The 14,765-nt window shown below is 42.4% G+C and overlaps 1 protein-coding gene across 2 annotated transcripts in view; it reads left to right on the forward strand.

Moving 5' to 3' along the window:
* The window catches only part of LOC115178534 (ubiquitin carboxyl-terminal hydrolase 43), a 149,355-nt gene that overhangs the window by 53,149 nt on the left and 81,441 nt on the right, over nt 1-14,765 (forward strand). For both annotated transcript variants that reach the window (XM_029739781.1, XM_029739782.1), the window contains exon 3: nt 6,143-6,249. In XM_029739781.1, coding sequence (XP_029595641.1) covers nt 6,143-6,249 — 107 coding nt within the window. The remainder of the gene's footprint in view (nt 1-6,142; nt 6,250-14,765) is intronic.

A 14,765-nucleotide genomic window follows, 5' to 3' on the forward strand; every position in this document is an offset into this window, starting at 1 on the left:
ATTCTCCAGGGTTATGTTGTCAATCTTGGTTGTACAATACTTATGTTTTATTGATACACATTTTGATGCAATATCACAACATAAGATATTGATATTGTATGTGTGTGTGTGACCTTGCTCTAAATGTGTCCTAAATTAGTTTGAGGTAATTTGAGATTTTTAGACAGGCACAAACTTCAGGGCGGAACTTTCACCCCAAAACAGAAATTGATGTCGACTTCAAAATCGCCTCCGACGTTTAGCTCTGGTCCCCAGGTGACAATGAATGCATTTTCAATCTCACTACCTCATGCGGGGTATCTAAACTGTCCATTACCATCCAGGTCGGAAACAGCTACTAAAGTGATGTTTAGGGGCAGAGCCACTCAAATAGCTCCTTCATCTTATTCACACATTGCTCAATTTCTTTACCGTCAACTGTACTGTTCTCACTGAAAGCAGTCAGTATAGGTTTACCTATACTATGTAATGTATCATGGGGTTAAGCACTACTTTGGCCCAATGGCCCAAAAGCTCTCAAAGGGTTCTCTACAAGGTTTCAACTGAATGAGTTAAATTGCAATTGGATCAGTTGTAACCCCATAAAAGCTTGGATATGTCGCTGTGATCCCTTTGTTTGCTGAGGCTATTGAACTTTTTTACTCTGCATAGCAACTAATTGAAGGCCTCTCTCATAGGCTATTCACAGAAAGAGTAATAGTATGGATGGATGTAGCTTCATACAACACTCCACACTAGAGGTCGACCGATTATGGTTTTTCAACGCCGATACCGATTATTGGAGGACCAAAAAAAAAGCCGATACCGATTAATCGTACGATTTTTTTATATATATATTTGTAATAATGACAATTACAACAATACTGAATGAACACTTATTTTAACTTAATATAATACATCAATAAAATCAATTTAGTCTCAAATAGATAATGCAAAAACAAGGTGTTGGAGAAGAAAGTAAAAGTGCAATATGTGCCATATAAAAAAGCTAACGTTTAAGTTCCTTGCTCAGAACATATGAAAGCTGATGGTTCCTTTTAACATGAGTCTTCAATATTCCCAGGTAAGAAGTTTCAGGTTGTAGTTATTATAGGACTATTTCTCTCTATACCATTTGTATTTCATATACCTTTGACTATTGGAAGTTCTAATAGGTACTTTAGTATTGCCAGCCTAATCTCGGGAGTTGATAGGCTTGAAGTCATAAACAGCGCAATGCTTGAAGCACAGCGAAGAGCTGCTGGCAAATGTAGGAAAGTGCTGTTTGAATGAATGCTTACGAGCCTGCTGCTGCCTACCACCGCTCAGTCAGACTGCTCTATCAAATCATAGACTTAATTGTAACATAATAACACACAGAAATACGAGCCTTAGGTCATTAATATGGTCAAACCCGGAAACTATCATTTCGAAAACAAAACATTAATTCTTTCAGTGAAATACGGAACTGTTCTGTATTTTATCTAACGGGTGGCATCCCTAAGTCTAAATATTGCTGTTACATTGCACGCCTTCAATGTTATGTCATAATTATGTACAATTCTGGCAAATTAATTACGGTCTTTGTTAGGGAGAAATGGTCTTCACACAGTTCGCAAACAAGCCAGGCGGCCCAAACTGCTGCATATACCCTGACTCTGTTGCACAGAACGCAAGAGAAGTGACACAATTTCCCTAGTTAAAAGAAATTCATATTAGCAGGCAATATTAACTAAATATGCAGGTTTAAAAATATATACTTGTGTATTGATTTTAAGAAAGGCATTGATGTTTATGGTTAGGTACACATTAGTGCAACGACTGCTTTTTTCGCGGATGCGCTTCTTAAATCATCACCCGTTTGGCGAAGTAGGCTGTGATTCTATGATAAATTAACAGACACCGCGTCGATTTATATGCAACGCAGGACAAGCTAGATAAACTAGTAATATCATCAACCATGTGTAGTTAACTTGTGATTATGTTAAGATTGATTGTGTTTTTATAAGATAAGTTTAATGCTAGCTAGTACCTTACATTGGCTCGTTGCTGCACTCGCATAACAGGTAGTCAGCCTGCCACGCAGTCTCCTCGAGGAGTGCAATGTAATCGGCCATAATCAGTGTCCAAAAATGGGGATTACCGATTGTTATGAAAACTTGAAATCGGCCCTAATTAATCGGCCATTCCGATTAATCGGTCGACCTCTACTCCAAACAAGACAACAATAATCATCTTATCAAGCCAGTACATTAAATGTGCTGAAAATCATCACACATTTCCCCATGTCCCAAATAATATATGACTCAAAACATTTGATTGAAATGTCTATTTGATCATTTTCATTAGCTGAGAGTATCAATGAAAATACAGTATGGAAGCATATAGCTCAATGAGCTCCATAATCCAGTGGATCTGTCTCCTTCAGTTTAGCAGGAAGTGATTAGTATGGTTATGATGACTAAGAATGTCTTTTTAAAGGCACTGCAAATCATAACACACCTGAGTCTAGAAGCTCTTGTGGAAAATATCTCAGTGTGCTGCTCTTTGATTACATCAAGCAGACACTGTTCAGGTAATTATGTGATTCAAAGTGATTCACTCTCTCCTTCGTTTGATTTCACTGTCCACTGAACAGAGCTCAAAACACCAACTACCAAAGCACTTTAATAAATTATAGTTGTGGGTGAATGCAGTTTCTCTCACCCTGTCAGGTAAACTTGAACTATGGTTAGACATGCTCCAGAACTTTGGCGACGAATAAAGTATTTTTTAAACCTCCCACTTTGGTCTGGATGTGTCAATGTGTAGTTCATACATGCATAATCTATGAGCAGAATTACTTTCTTACCTCAATTATCCACAAAATCCATAATTTCAAAGCAACTGTGCAGCGCCATTTTCCCTACATTTTCTAACACGTGCCAGCCCCATAGCAATTCGAGTTCCAGCCAATGAGCTTCAGCCCTTCGCCATTTGAGTGACAGCTATCAAGATGCACACACAGCAGATTTTCAGGAACCACTTTTGGCTCATGAGCGCTACTTTCAAAACTACAGGCTAAAAAGTAGAGGCGGATCTCTTCAAATCAGCCTGTTGAAAGACACCCCCCCCCCCCCATAATATTTTTTTTTTTATTGTGTCATTTAGATTGACACACTACTGTCATGCCACTCAGTCACATCAGTGTCTGGAGAATAAACAAATGCCTGTTAACTCCACTTATCCATCATATATGGTGGCAGTGTGTGTGCGCATGCCCGCGTGTGGAAAACGTTGCTTCAAAGACCCATTCGTTCCCCGGGAGCGAAAAGAATTGATCTTATGATTTCTGGGAATGATTTTGTAAAAAAGCCGGAAGATGATGGCTGGCTGTGGTAAAAAGGAAATATATCCCGCAGGTTGATGATACGTTATGCCAAATGCCATTTTTTCCTCTGTGAAAGCTGTCGATTCATACACCAGCGGTTTGTGACTGATTTCGGTATTGGTTTCAGGTCCGTCCGTGCCACAGCATGGTTCTCTCTCAGAAAGAGACTCAAGAGTTCAGTTCAGGCCTGTGGTTGGTGGGCTTGGCTGCTCTATATTTTATGCTTGTATGATCAATATGTTTATTTACCTGTCTATCTGGGTAATAACACAGGCTTTAGCTGTGATATATCTACTGTTGGAGAGAGATTTGGAATTGTCAGGGCTCTAGACGTTCCTTCAGTGGCTCATGCAAACCTCTATTTACTGTATCACATCTTACAATAACTCAAAACTCAATTTTCCTTTAGTTTTCTTCTCTAACTGTTAGCCTCTCACTGTCTGTGGTTCAGTACAGGGACCTTGGTTCGGTCCACACTGTGAAACCGAATGAACAGATACAAATATAAACAGTTGAAGTCGGAAGTTTACATACACTTAGGTTGGAGTCATTAAAACTCGTTTTTCAACCACTCCATAAATTTCTTATTAACAAACTATAGTTTTGGCAAGTTGGTTAGGACATCTACTTTATGCATGACACAAGTCATTTTTCCAACAATTGTTTACAGACAGATTATTTCACTCATAATTCACTGTATCACAATTCCAGAAGGTCAGAAGTTTACATACACTAAGTTTACTGGGCTTTTAAACAGCTTGGAAAATTCCAGAAAATGATTTCATGGCTTTAGAAGCTTCTGATAGGCTAATTGACATCATTTGAGTCAATTGGAGGTGTACCTATGGATGTATTTCAAGGCCCACCTTCAAACTCAGTGCCTCTTTGCTTGACATCATAGGAAAATCAAAAGAAATCAACCAAGACCTTAGAAAAAAATTGTAGACCTCCACAAGTCTGGTTTATCCTTGGGAGCAATTTCCAAATGCCTGAACGTACCACATTCATCTGTACAAACAATAGTATGCAAGTATAAACACCATGGGACCACGCAGCCATCATACCGCTCAGGAAGGAGATGCGTTCTGTCTCCTAGAGATGAACGTACTTTGGTGTGAAAAGTGCAAATCAATCCCAGAACAACAGCAAAGGACCTTGTGAAATGCTGGAGGAAGCAGGTACAAAAGTATCTATATCCACAGTAAAACAAGTCTTATATTGACATAACCTGAAAGGCCGCTCAGCAAGGAAGAAGCCACTGCTCCAAAACAGCCATAAAAAAAGTCAGACTACGGTTTGCAACTGCACATGGGGACAAAGATCATACTTTTTGGAGAAATGTCCTCTACTCTGATGAAACATAAATAGAACTGTTTGGCCATAATGACCATCATTATGTTTGGAGGAAAAAGGGGGAGGCTTGCAAGCCGAAGAACACCATCCCAACCGTGAAGGGTGGGGGTGGCAGCATCATGTTGTGGTGGTGCTTTGCTGCAGGAGGGACTGGTGCACTTCACAAAATAAATGGCATCATGAGGTAGGAAAATTATGTGGATATATTGAAGTAACATCTCAAGACAACAGTCAGGAAGTTAAAGCTTGGTCGCAAATGGGTCTTCCAAATGGACAATGACCCCAAGCATACTTCCAAAGTTGTGGCAAAATAGGACAACAAAGTCAAGGTATTGGAGTGGCCATCACAAAGCCCTGACCTCATTCCTATAGAAAATATGTGGGCAGAACTGAAAAAGCGTGTGCGAACAAGGAGGCCTACAAACCTGACTCAGTTACACCAGCTCTGTCAGGAGGAATGGGCCAAAATCCACCCAACTTATTGTGTGAAGCTTGTGGAAGGCTACCCGAACCGTTTGACCCAATTTAAACAATTTAAAGGCAACCTTACCAAATACTAATTGAGTGCATGTAAACTTCTGACCCACTGGGAATGTGATGAAAGAAATAAAAGCTGAAATAAATCAATTTGTCTACTATTATTCTGACATTTCACATCCTTAAAATAAAGCGGTGATCCTAACTGACCTAAAACAGGGAATTTTTACTAGGATTAAATGTCAGGAATTGTGAAAAACTGAGTTTAAATGTATTTGGCTAAAGTGTATGTAAACTTCCGACATCAACTGTATGTGGAATCAGGAATATCAACACTTTGTATTTCTTAAGTAAACAAAAATGAACTACATTATGGTTGGTGTCTCATTTCCCCGCTGTGCTGAAACTGAACCGAACCGTAACCCCAAAACCGTAATACGTACCACCGAACCGTGGGTTTGGTGAACCTTTACAGCCCTAGTGGGCAGCCGGACCGACTTGTTTTGATTCAACCCAGATTTAGTATATTCACTTTAATGTGTTTTACCTGCCTACTGCTCTCCCTTCTACCCAACTCTCATCGACCTCCCTCCAAGCCAAGGACAGCAATGCTGAGAGGAAAGTGAATTACATGGGAACTCAAACACACACACACACACACACACACACACACACACACACACGTAATGACAGTCACGAGGTAAGATCTGGCTGTTTGCGTTCTCTCTCATCGCCAGCGATACTGAACACTATAAAAAAGTACAAGAGTGTGTTAACGTGCATTAGCACCTCATTTAGCACCTGTCCTATTGTAGCGCTCCTGTTTACTTGCTGTGATACACCTTGTTACCCTGCTGGTGTTCAGCTCTAGCTTCAGTGTTGACATTTTCACACACACACACCCACGCACGTATACATACAGGTCATTCACACATTCACACTTTCTCTCTCACTCTGTTCAAGGGCCCGCTGGGTGGAGGGGAGGAGAGCCCTGTCTCCGGCCCAGCAACAGCACACCAGCCTGGGACTCGGCACAGCTTCGTCCAGGACCACTTTCAGGCACAGTACAGGTACGAGTCATAGACAATATCATACAGGTCCTTTAGTAGTCACAGACGACAAGAGGTGAGAGTCACATTCAATTAGTACAGGTCAAGTAATAACGCATACTTAAGTTATGCCGCAATTCAATAACAATTCTCACACCATGAGGCTTCATGGAGTACCCAAACACCTAAACTTCTCATCCAAGACTTTTGTAATGTCTGTGTGCATAGTTTTTTCTCCCCAGAATCTATAGCATGCCGTTATATATATAGTATAGGTATTCAGAACAGGTGAGCATGCACTTTCCCTCTTGTTGATAAGAACTGCTAGCCTTCTAAAGTAGGTCACGTTGAGCTAGCTGTGAACACTTTCTGGGATTATTCTGTATCTTGTTTGGCTCTTTTCCTCCTGGTCTGCAGTACACACACACACAGAGTGGCAGAAGCAGCAGGATCCATGCGTAGCCAGTCTAATAAAAATGCAGTGACCCTCTGCTAGCCTTGTCATGATGTTCTCCATCTCCTTTCCTCCCCACCCACCTCTTCTTAGATCAATCTGTTGAAACTTTCCACTTGTTGATTTATGATACCAACCACTGATCTGTATACCACATGGATTGACTGAGCAGTTTAACGGATGATTAGACTTTGACACATTGTATATTGTATAGAGAATGAGTTAAACCTGAAATGTACAGAATCTGCTGGGAGTTGATTGCAGCCAACAGGCAGCTCTTCTCTCTATAACAAAGGACTCCAATTGTATCGGGCTTAGTATTGGACTTAACACCATGCTGGCAGATTACTGTGAGTCTATCAATATAGGGTTAACCCCAGACAGTTAGACTGTATTGATGCCTACGCGGGGGTTAACCACCCAGTCAATCACGGGATTATGATTCCCACTCCCTCATCACAGGATTATGGATTATACACTTATCTAAACCCACTGTATCCCTGCGGCGACTGATCTCTCCAGGCTGCTAATTGGAAATTGCTCTCCGAATCCATTTTCCCTTATGGAAAAATGTGTGTCTAAAATGGAATATCGGAATTTTGAGGCAGAATATCGGAATTCCGAGATGGAATATTGGAATTCCGGGTGTTCCCTTGAATGTGATGATGATCCCTCCTGCCATTCAAAGTAAAGTGTCTTCTTTAACATCCAACCCCCTTGGCTGTTGGCTATGATGTGTTTATGTCTTATTATCAGATTAGCCGTTAATTCATTAGCAGATAAGAGTAGCGACACTAGGGGAAATCTGAGACATAACCTTCAAGACACTCCAAATGCATCCCTAAACAGCTTAGTAAAGAATGCTAATGCAATAGCTCCTCTCATCAACAAGTTTGTCTCTTGTCTCAAATGGCACCCTATTCCCTTCATAGTGCACTACTTAGACTAACAGTTTTGGCTGACAGCTGTGAAGTGTCTAGACTCACCATCCTTCCCCCTCAGGTGGATGGATATACAGATGTAGGATCTTAATTTAATCACTCCTTTGTTGCTCAGAATTGTCCTGCAAAGCAGGAAATGCAAACTTCAAGTGTATTTTAGTTTTCAAAAGGCTTCTAAAGTTTGTAGTTTTAATTTTTAAATTTCAGAATTGATTTGCCATAACAAACAATGTATACCTCCCTACAAACATTTTCATTAATTATAATCCACAGAATTATTTTAATGTTTCCCATTGCTGCAGTATTACTTTCCTGCTGTAGAAAACTAGCTCAAATTAAGATCCTACATTTGTACGCCCAAGGTGTACACTCTTAGAAAAAAAGGGTTCCAAAAGGGTTCTTCTGCTGTCCCCATAGGAGAACCCTTTTTGGTTCCAGGTAGAACTTATTTGGGTTCCATGTAGAACCCACTCTGGGAATGGTTCTACATGGAATTCAAAAAGGTTCTACCTGGAACCAGAAAAGGGTTATTCAAAGGGTTCTCCAATGGGGACAGCTAAAAAAAGAGTAGAGTGTAGTGTGTTGTGTTTAGTCAGGGGTTACAAACAACACTTTAAGCACCAGTAATTAGTACTTTGATGGTCTGCTCCCTAAGGACATGTCTCAGTGTTGAGTACATGTTGTTGTCACATTATGCAGTCTACTGTAAAGTGATTACAGAACTACTCCAAACTCTGTTGTTTCTCCTGCAACGCACCTTGTAATTTTCTGCCTGGCTCCACCTCAACAGCTTGAAATGTTAGAGAGTAGCAGGGTTACACTGTAATTGCAATTCCGGAGTTTTGGACACAGACCCAGGTAGCAGGATAACGGCTGTCTGGTCTGGCTGGAGGGTGGTGGGGGAGATACAGATGGAGGGGGCAGATGGCTGGAGGGCTTGTTTACAGATGACCTTGCAGGTAGAGCCTGGGAGAGGTAGAGCCTGCCTGGCTGTTCCCCACCCCTGCCTGGCCTGGCATTACATGGGACCATCTGTAAGGTTTATTTTGTATGTAAAGTTAATGCACTGTGCCTGCCTATAACTGTACTTCTGTTCAAGCAAGTGCATTTGAGTATGAATACAGAGCAACACAAGTAATGTATCCTATACACTGCACTCAAACTGTTGTGTTACATTGGGCTCCGTTCCAACATTCTAACTCAACATTGCAGTATTGGCTGTGTTCTAACTTCCAGACTTCTGAATACACAAGACAGGTAGTGTAGTAGTGTGACTGAGACAATGAGTGTTTTTCAAAATGCATACTACCATGCTCCGAGCATGCAAATTGGAGCACGGGAGGGTCGGAGTATGAGTCCAAATCAAAGTAGCCGAAACGGAGCACGGAGGGAACTTCTCAAATGTGAAATGCTGCTTATTCACATGTAAAATGTTGCCTGACTAGAATATTTAATGTTGATATGTTAATAAATACATGCTGTGTAAAATGTAATATGTTCACCTGCCTACGTACCATAGAACGCAAGCCCATAATAAGTCAATAGGGCTAACTGGCTAACTACAACTGTTCGCTAGCTAGCCAGATAACCACAAAGAAATAGCAAGGGACCTTGTGAAGATGCTGGAGGAAACAGGTACTAAAGTATCTTTATCCACAGTAAAACAAGTATTATATTGACATAACCTGAAAGCCGCTCAGCAAGGAAGAAGCCACTGCTCCAAAACCGCCATAAAAAAGCCAGACTACAGTTTGCAACTGCACATGGGGACAAAGATCGTACTTTTTGGAGAAATGTCCTCTGGTCTGCTGAAACAAAAATAGAACTGTTTGGCCATAATGACCATCGTTATGTTTGGAGGAAAAAAGGGGAGGCTTGCAAGCCGAAGAACACCATCCCAACCGTGAAGCACGGGGGTGGCAGTATCATGTTGTGGGTGTGCTTTGCTGCAGGAGGGACTGGTGCACTTCACAAAATAGATGGCATCATGAGGTAGGGCAAAATGGCTTAAGGACAACAAAGTCAAGGTATTGGAGTGGCCATCACATAGCCCTGACCTCAATCCTATAGAAAATTTGTGGGCAGAACTGAAAAAGCGTGTGCGAGTAAGGAGGCCTACAAACCTGACTCAGTTACACCAGCTCTGTCAGGAGGAATGGGCCAAAATTCACCCAACTTATTGTGGGAAGCTTGTGGAAGGCTACCCGAAACATTTGAGCCAAGTTAAACAATTTAAAGGCAATGCTACCAAATACTAATTGAGTGTATGTACACTTCTGACCCACTGGGAATGGGATGAAAGAAATAAAAGCTGAAATAAATCAATTTCTCTACTATTATTCTGACATTTCACATTCTTAAAATAAAGTGGTGATCCTAACTGACCTAAAACAGGGAATCTTTACTAGGATTAAATGTCAGGAATTGTGAAAAAACTGAGTTTAAATGTATTTGGCAAAGGTGTATGTAAACTTCCTACTTCAACTGTATATGGAATCAGGAATATCAACACGTTGTATTTCTTAAGTAAGCAAAAATGAACTACATTATGGTTGGTGTCTCATTTCCCCGCTGTGCTGAAACTGAACCGAACCGTAACCCCAAAACCGTAATACGTACCACCGAACCGTGGGTTTGGTGAACCTTTACAGCCCTAGTGGGCAGCCGGACCGACTTGTTTTGATTCAACCCAGATTTAGTATATTCACTTTAATGTGTTTTACCTGCCTACTGCTCTCCCTTCTACCCAACTCTCATCGACCTCCCTCCAAGCCAAGGACAGCAATGCTGAGAGGAAAGTGAATTACATGGGAACGCAAACACACACACACACACACACACACACACACACACACGTAATGACAGTCACGAGGTAAGATCCGGCTGTTTGCGTTCTCTCTCATCGCAAGAGTACCATATACTAATTGAGTGTATGTAAACTTCTGACCCACTGGGAATGTGATGAAAGAAATAAAAGCTGAAATAAATCCATTTCTCTACTATTATTCTGACATTTCACATTCTTAAAATAAAGTGGTGGTCCTAACTGACATAAGACAGGGAATTTTTACTCGAATTAAATGTCAGGAATTGTGAAAAACTGAGTTTAAATGTATTTGGCAAAGGTGTATGTAAACTTCCTACTTCAACTCTACCTTGTTTAACATTCGTTTTAGGAGATTTTTGCCTGTTTAACTAGCTGGCAAGTTAGATTATTACGATTCACACATCTAGCTGATAATTATGAAATAAAACCTTTGCTTTGTGTATATCATGTTTTGTCTATTGTTGCCATTGTCCTGCAGTGTGAGATAAAACAGTAGGGGAAGTGCTTCTCAAATGTAATGTTTTATGCATTCTCCACACTCTCGTCCTCACAAGAACGTAGTCAAGAGAACGTCGTTGGAGCATGATAGTGTGGATCATGGTAGTACGCATATCGAGAAACACCCATTGGCACTGATGAGTTTGGGTTCTGTGACTCTTCCTCCACACTTTCTCCTTATGTTCTTGTCCTTCTATAATTGCGGTTGCCATGGCACTCATTTCTAATAGCAAGACTAAACAAAATAATAATCACTCTTAGTTTATTTCGCTATCTCTCTCTCTCAATTAAATTTCAATTTAAGGGCTTTATCTGTCTGAATCTGTCAGTCTCACTGTCTTTCTTTCATTCTCTCTCTGAATCAATCATCCTTTCAATCATCCATCTCTCTCTCTCTCTCTCTCTCTCTCTCTCTCTCTCTCTCTCTGCCAGTCTTTTTATATCTGTGAGACTCCTCGGGGGCGTTCTGATCTGAATAAATGTTTGCGATTAGAGCGGAGGCTGTCTGGTGGTTTAGGCTGCAGAGACGAGAGAGACAAGCGACAGTCACTTTCCAGCCTCAAATGAGTCTTGGTCTACACCCTCAGTCTGTCATGTTGAGTTTGGAACGTTGGTTTTCTTAGTGTCAACGTCTGCATCCCAAACGGCACCCTTTTGCTTTTATAGTAGGCTACACAACTTCAATGGGCCCTGGTTAAACGTTGTGCACTATAAAGGGAATAGCCTGCCATTTGGGAGGCACCCAAAGGACTGAGGAAATAGATCTTGTCTTTCTATTCGTACTCTCCCCTGTGTCTTCAGTTCAACGCAGCTGCCCAAGATGGTGGTGCAGATTTGTGTAGCCAAACCTTTTATAGAAGATTATCCAGAGTTCACAGTCACTCCTCATTCAACCTCTCCTTTAATTTTATTACCATGATGACCCACTTACACCCCTTCTCCATCGGGGAGGCCTCCTGGGCTGCAATCTTCCCCCCTTCCACCATGACCTTACCTGGGGCATCTCTGAGCTGATCCCATCCCAGGCTGGATGCTTTGAAGTGGGGGTTAGAGAGTTGTTGAAGTGGAGGGCTGCTTTGATCTCTCCACTGGTGTTTTTGTGAACGTACAGAGCGTAGAGACTCTGCCAAGCCCTGCTTCCTCTTTCCGACCCGACACCTTCTAACTATCATCAACTAACACTCTCTCTCTCTCTCACACACACACACACACACACACACACACACACACACACACACACACACACACACACACACACACACACACACACACACACACACACACTGTTCGCACATACACAGGTCTGACAATTACCCCACTAATACAGTAGTTCTGTCTACTCTGTTTGCTTACCCTTCAGGGCCCCTCTCTGCCAAGCAAACACCAATACAATTGTATTGACCCAGTACTGTCAGAGCTGAAGCACTTTATTACTCTCTGTGAAACTATTTACACTGTTTCATGATGTGATTGACTCTAGTGGTTGAGGACGGTGAAGTAATTGTGAGGACTGCCAATAAGTTTTCCCTCCTCCTTGTTGAAACCCCAGTAACAGCTGAGGTAATAAAAAGAGAAATGGCGTAGTTAAGCGAAGAGAGGAGCTGAGATGTGCCCACTCACAGTGTACCTTTTGTTTTATGGAGTTGGATCTGTACTGTAGGAGCCTAATCAGTAAGCGGTTGCAGTGGGAGCTTGCCAGAGATGATAGCCCAGTGCAGTTGTTTGTTTAGAGAATGAGTTCAACAACTGGTGTCCGGGTCCCCAATGCTCCGGTGACGTGGAGGAAGAGGCTGTCAACGGCCTGGATCGAGCCCAGAGAGACAGAGGGACGATTAGAGCCTCGTCTAGCCTCATATCTCCACACTGCAGATGGGGACCAGAGCGCGTCGCACCTCTCAGTATGCAAGCAGGATATGCACAGACAGGCACGGATGCGGATACCCTTCTCTGAGTGGATAGAGGCAGTAACCGTACGCATACTCATGAACTCACTGACAGGAACACACTGGAACTGTAAAGGCCACTCTCTGAGATAGTACTCATCATCAACAGAGGAAATACTATGAGGATGATGAGGATGGTCAACCTTAAACTTCATCAATACTGTGAGATGAAGGTCACAACAACTATTTGGGGGGGGGGGTTCAACTCAAAGTTTTAAAACAAATGAACATCCTTTTTGGCTTAGTGCCGCCTCCAATATCACAAATGTCACACTCAATCTCTTGGAAGTTGAAGACAATGTCCCAGCACAGGAAGCATTCAACAGACCAATCAGCTCGTCTCCTTACCCGCGTTGCATTAACTCCCAGACTTCATATTCCAGCTCGTCACACCCCTCAGAGAGAGGCAGACGAAAACATTCGTTCCCCCCCCCCCCCCCATTTGAGGCGTAGCCCTCTGTTAATTTCCCATGGCATGGGCCCTTTGTTTAAAGCTCTCTAATGGAGAAGCAGATAGAGGCAGATCAGCCTCAGTGCACTCAGCCAACCCAACGCAGACACCAGCAACCCAGACAGACTGACTGCCAGGGGAATTTGGCTCTGGCTACAGCAGCAGAGGAAATGAGGTAGAGAGGAAATGAGGCAGAGAAGAAAGGAGGTAGAGAGGAAATGAGGTAGAGAGGAAATGAGGTAGAGAGGAAAGGAGGTAGAGAGGAAAGGAGGTAGAGAGGAAATGAGGCAGAGAAGAAAGGAGGTAGAGAGGAAATGAGGTAGAGAGGGAAGGAGGTAGAGAGGGAAGGAGGTAGAGAGGTATGGAGGTAGAGAGGGAAGGAGGTAGAGAGGGAAGGAGGTAGAGAGGGAAGGAGGTAGAGAGGTATGGAGGTAGAGAGGGATGGAGGTAGAGAGGAAATGAGGTAGAGAGGGAAGGAGGTAGAGAGGAAATGAGGTAGAGAGGAAATGAGGCAGAGAAGAAAGGAGGTAGAGAGGAAATGAGGTAGAGAAGAAAGGAGGTAGAGAGGAAATGAGGTAGAGAGGAAAGGAGGTAGAGAGGAAATGAGGTAGAGAGGAAATGAGGTAGAGAGGAAAGGAGGTAGAGAGGAAAGGAGGTAGAGAGGAAATGAGGTAGAGAGGAAAGGAGGTAGAGAGGAATGGAGGGAGCAGAGAAGGAACTGTATGCTGACGTGTAGAGTAAAAGTCTGGAAGGACTTGCCATGTGTTCCACTTTAGACGTTATGCTAATTACAGGGCAGAAGACGCTATACTGTAGACTTTTGTCTGTGGACTGATTGGTTAGTCGAACGACTGAGGGGACACTCGAACCTGTGCCTTTGTCCTGGAGTGGCACTGGGCTGAAATGGCATCACGACCTCTGCCGGCCTGTGTCCATCCTTGCATTTCTGTTCAGGCATCATTCGCCACCCCAGCCATTACCAATGTGTTTCTCTACCACTTTGCCTGTAGCCACATTTGTGGAAAATGCAAATCAATAATGGCACGATATTGAATCTCAAATGGGCTTTTCAGATGGGCACTGAGTATTTATGAGACCTGGCTGACTCCAACCCCTGGGTAAGTTATATCTCGCATTTGTCCTCTCAATTTTTTTGATAAAATGGTCAGTGAATCCATTGGAATACATTATTCAAGCAGAGAGGGATTTTTAGCTGGTGAAACTGAAAGGAAAAGGGGATTGATGGAAGAGGAGATTCACCATGGGTTCAAATGTATTCACCAAGAAGGTCTGTGTTGTGTGTTTGATACAGTAGCTTCATTCTGTCTAATGCGGGTTCAGGGTAATGCACGGTATGAGCTGTTTGCTATGAGAGCTGCGTTCAAGAAAGCTCTTGGACCAATTTACTGGTCAAACCTTCTCT

The sequence above is a fragment of the Salmo trutta genome, chromosome 38 (assembly GCF_901001165.1).
Source record: "Salmo trutta chromosome 38, fSalTru1.1, whole genome shotgun sequence".
In the NCBI taxonomy this organism is placed as follows: Eukaryota; Metazoa; Chordata; class Actinopteri; order Salmoniformes; family Salmonidae; genus Salmo; species Salmo trutta.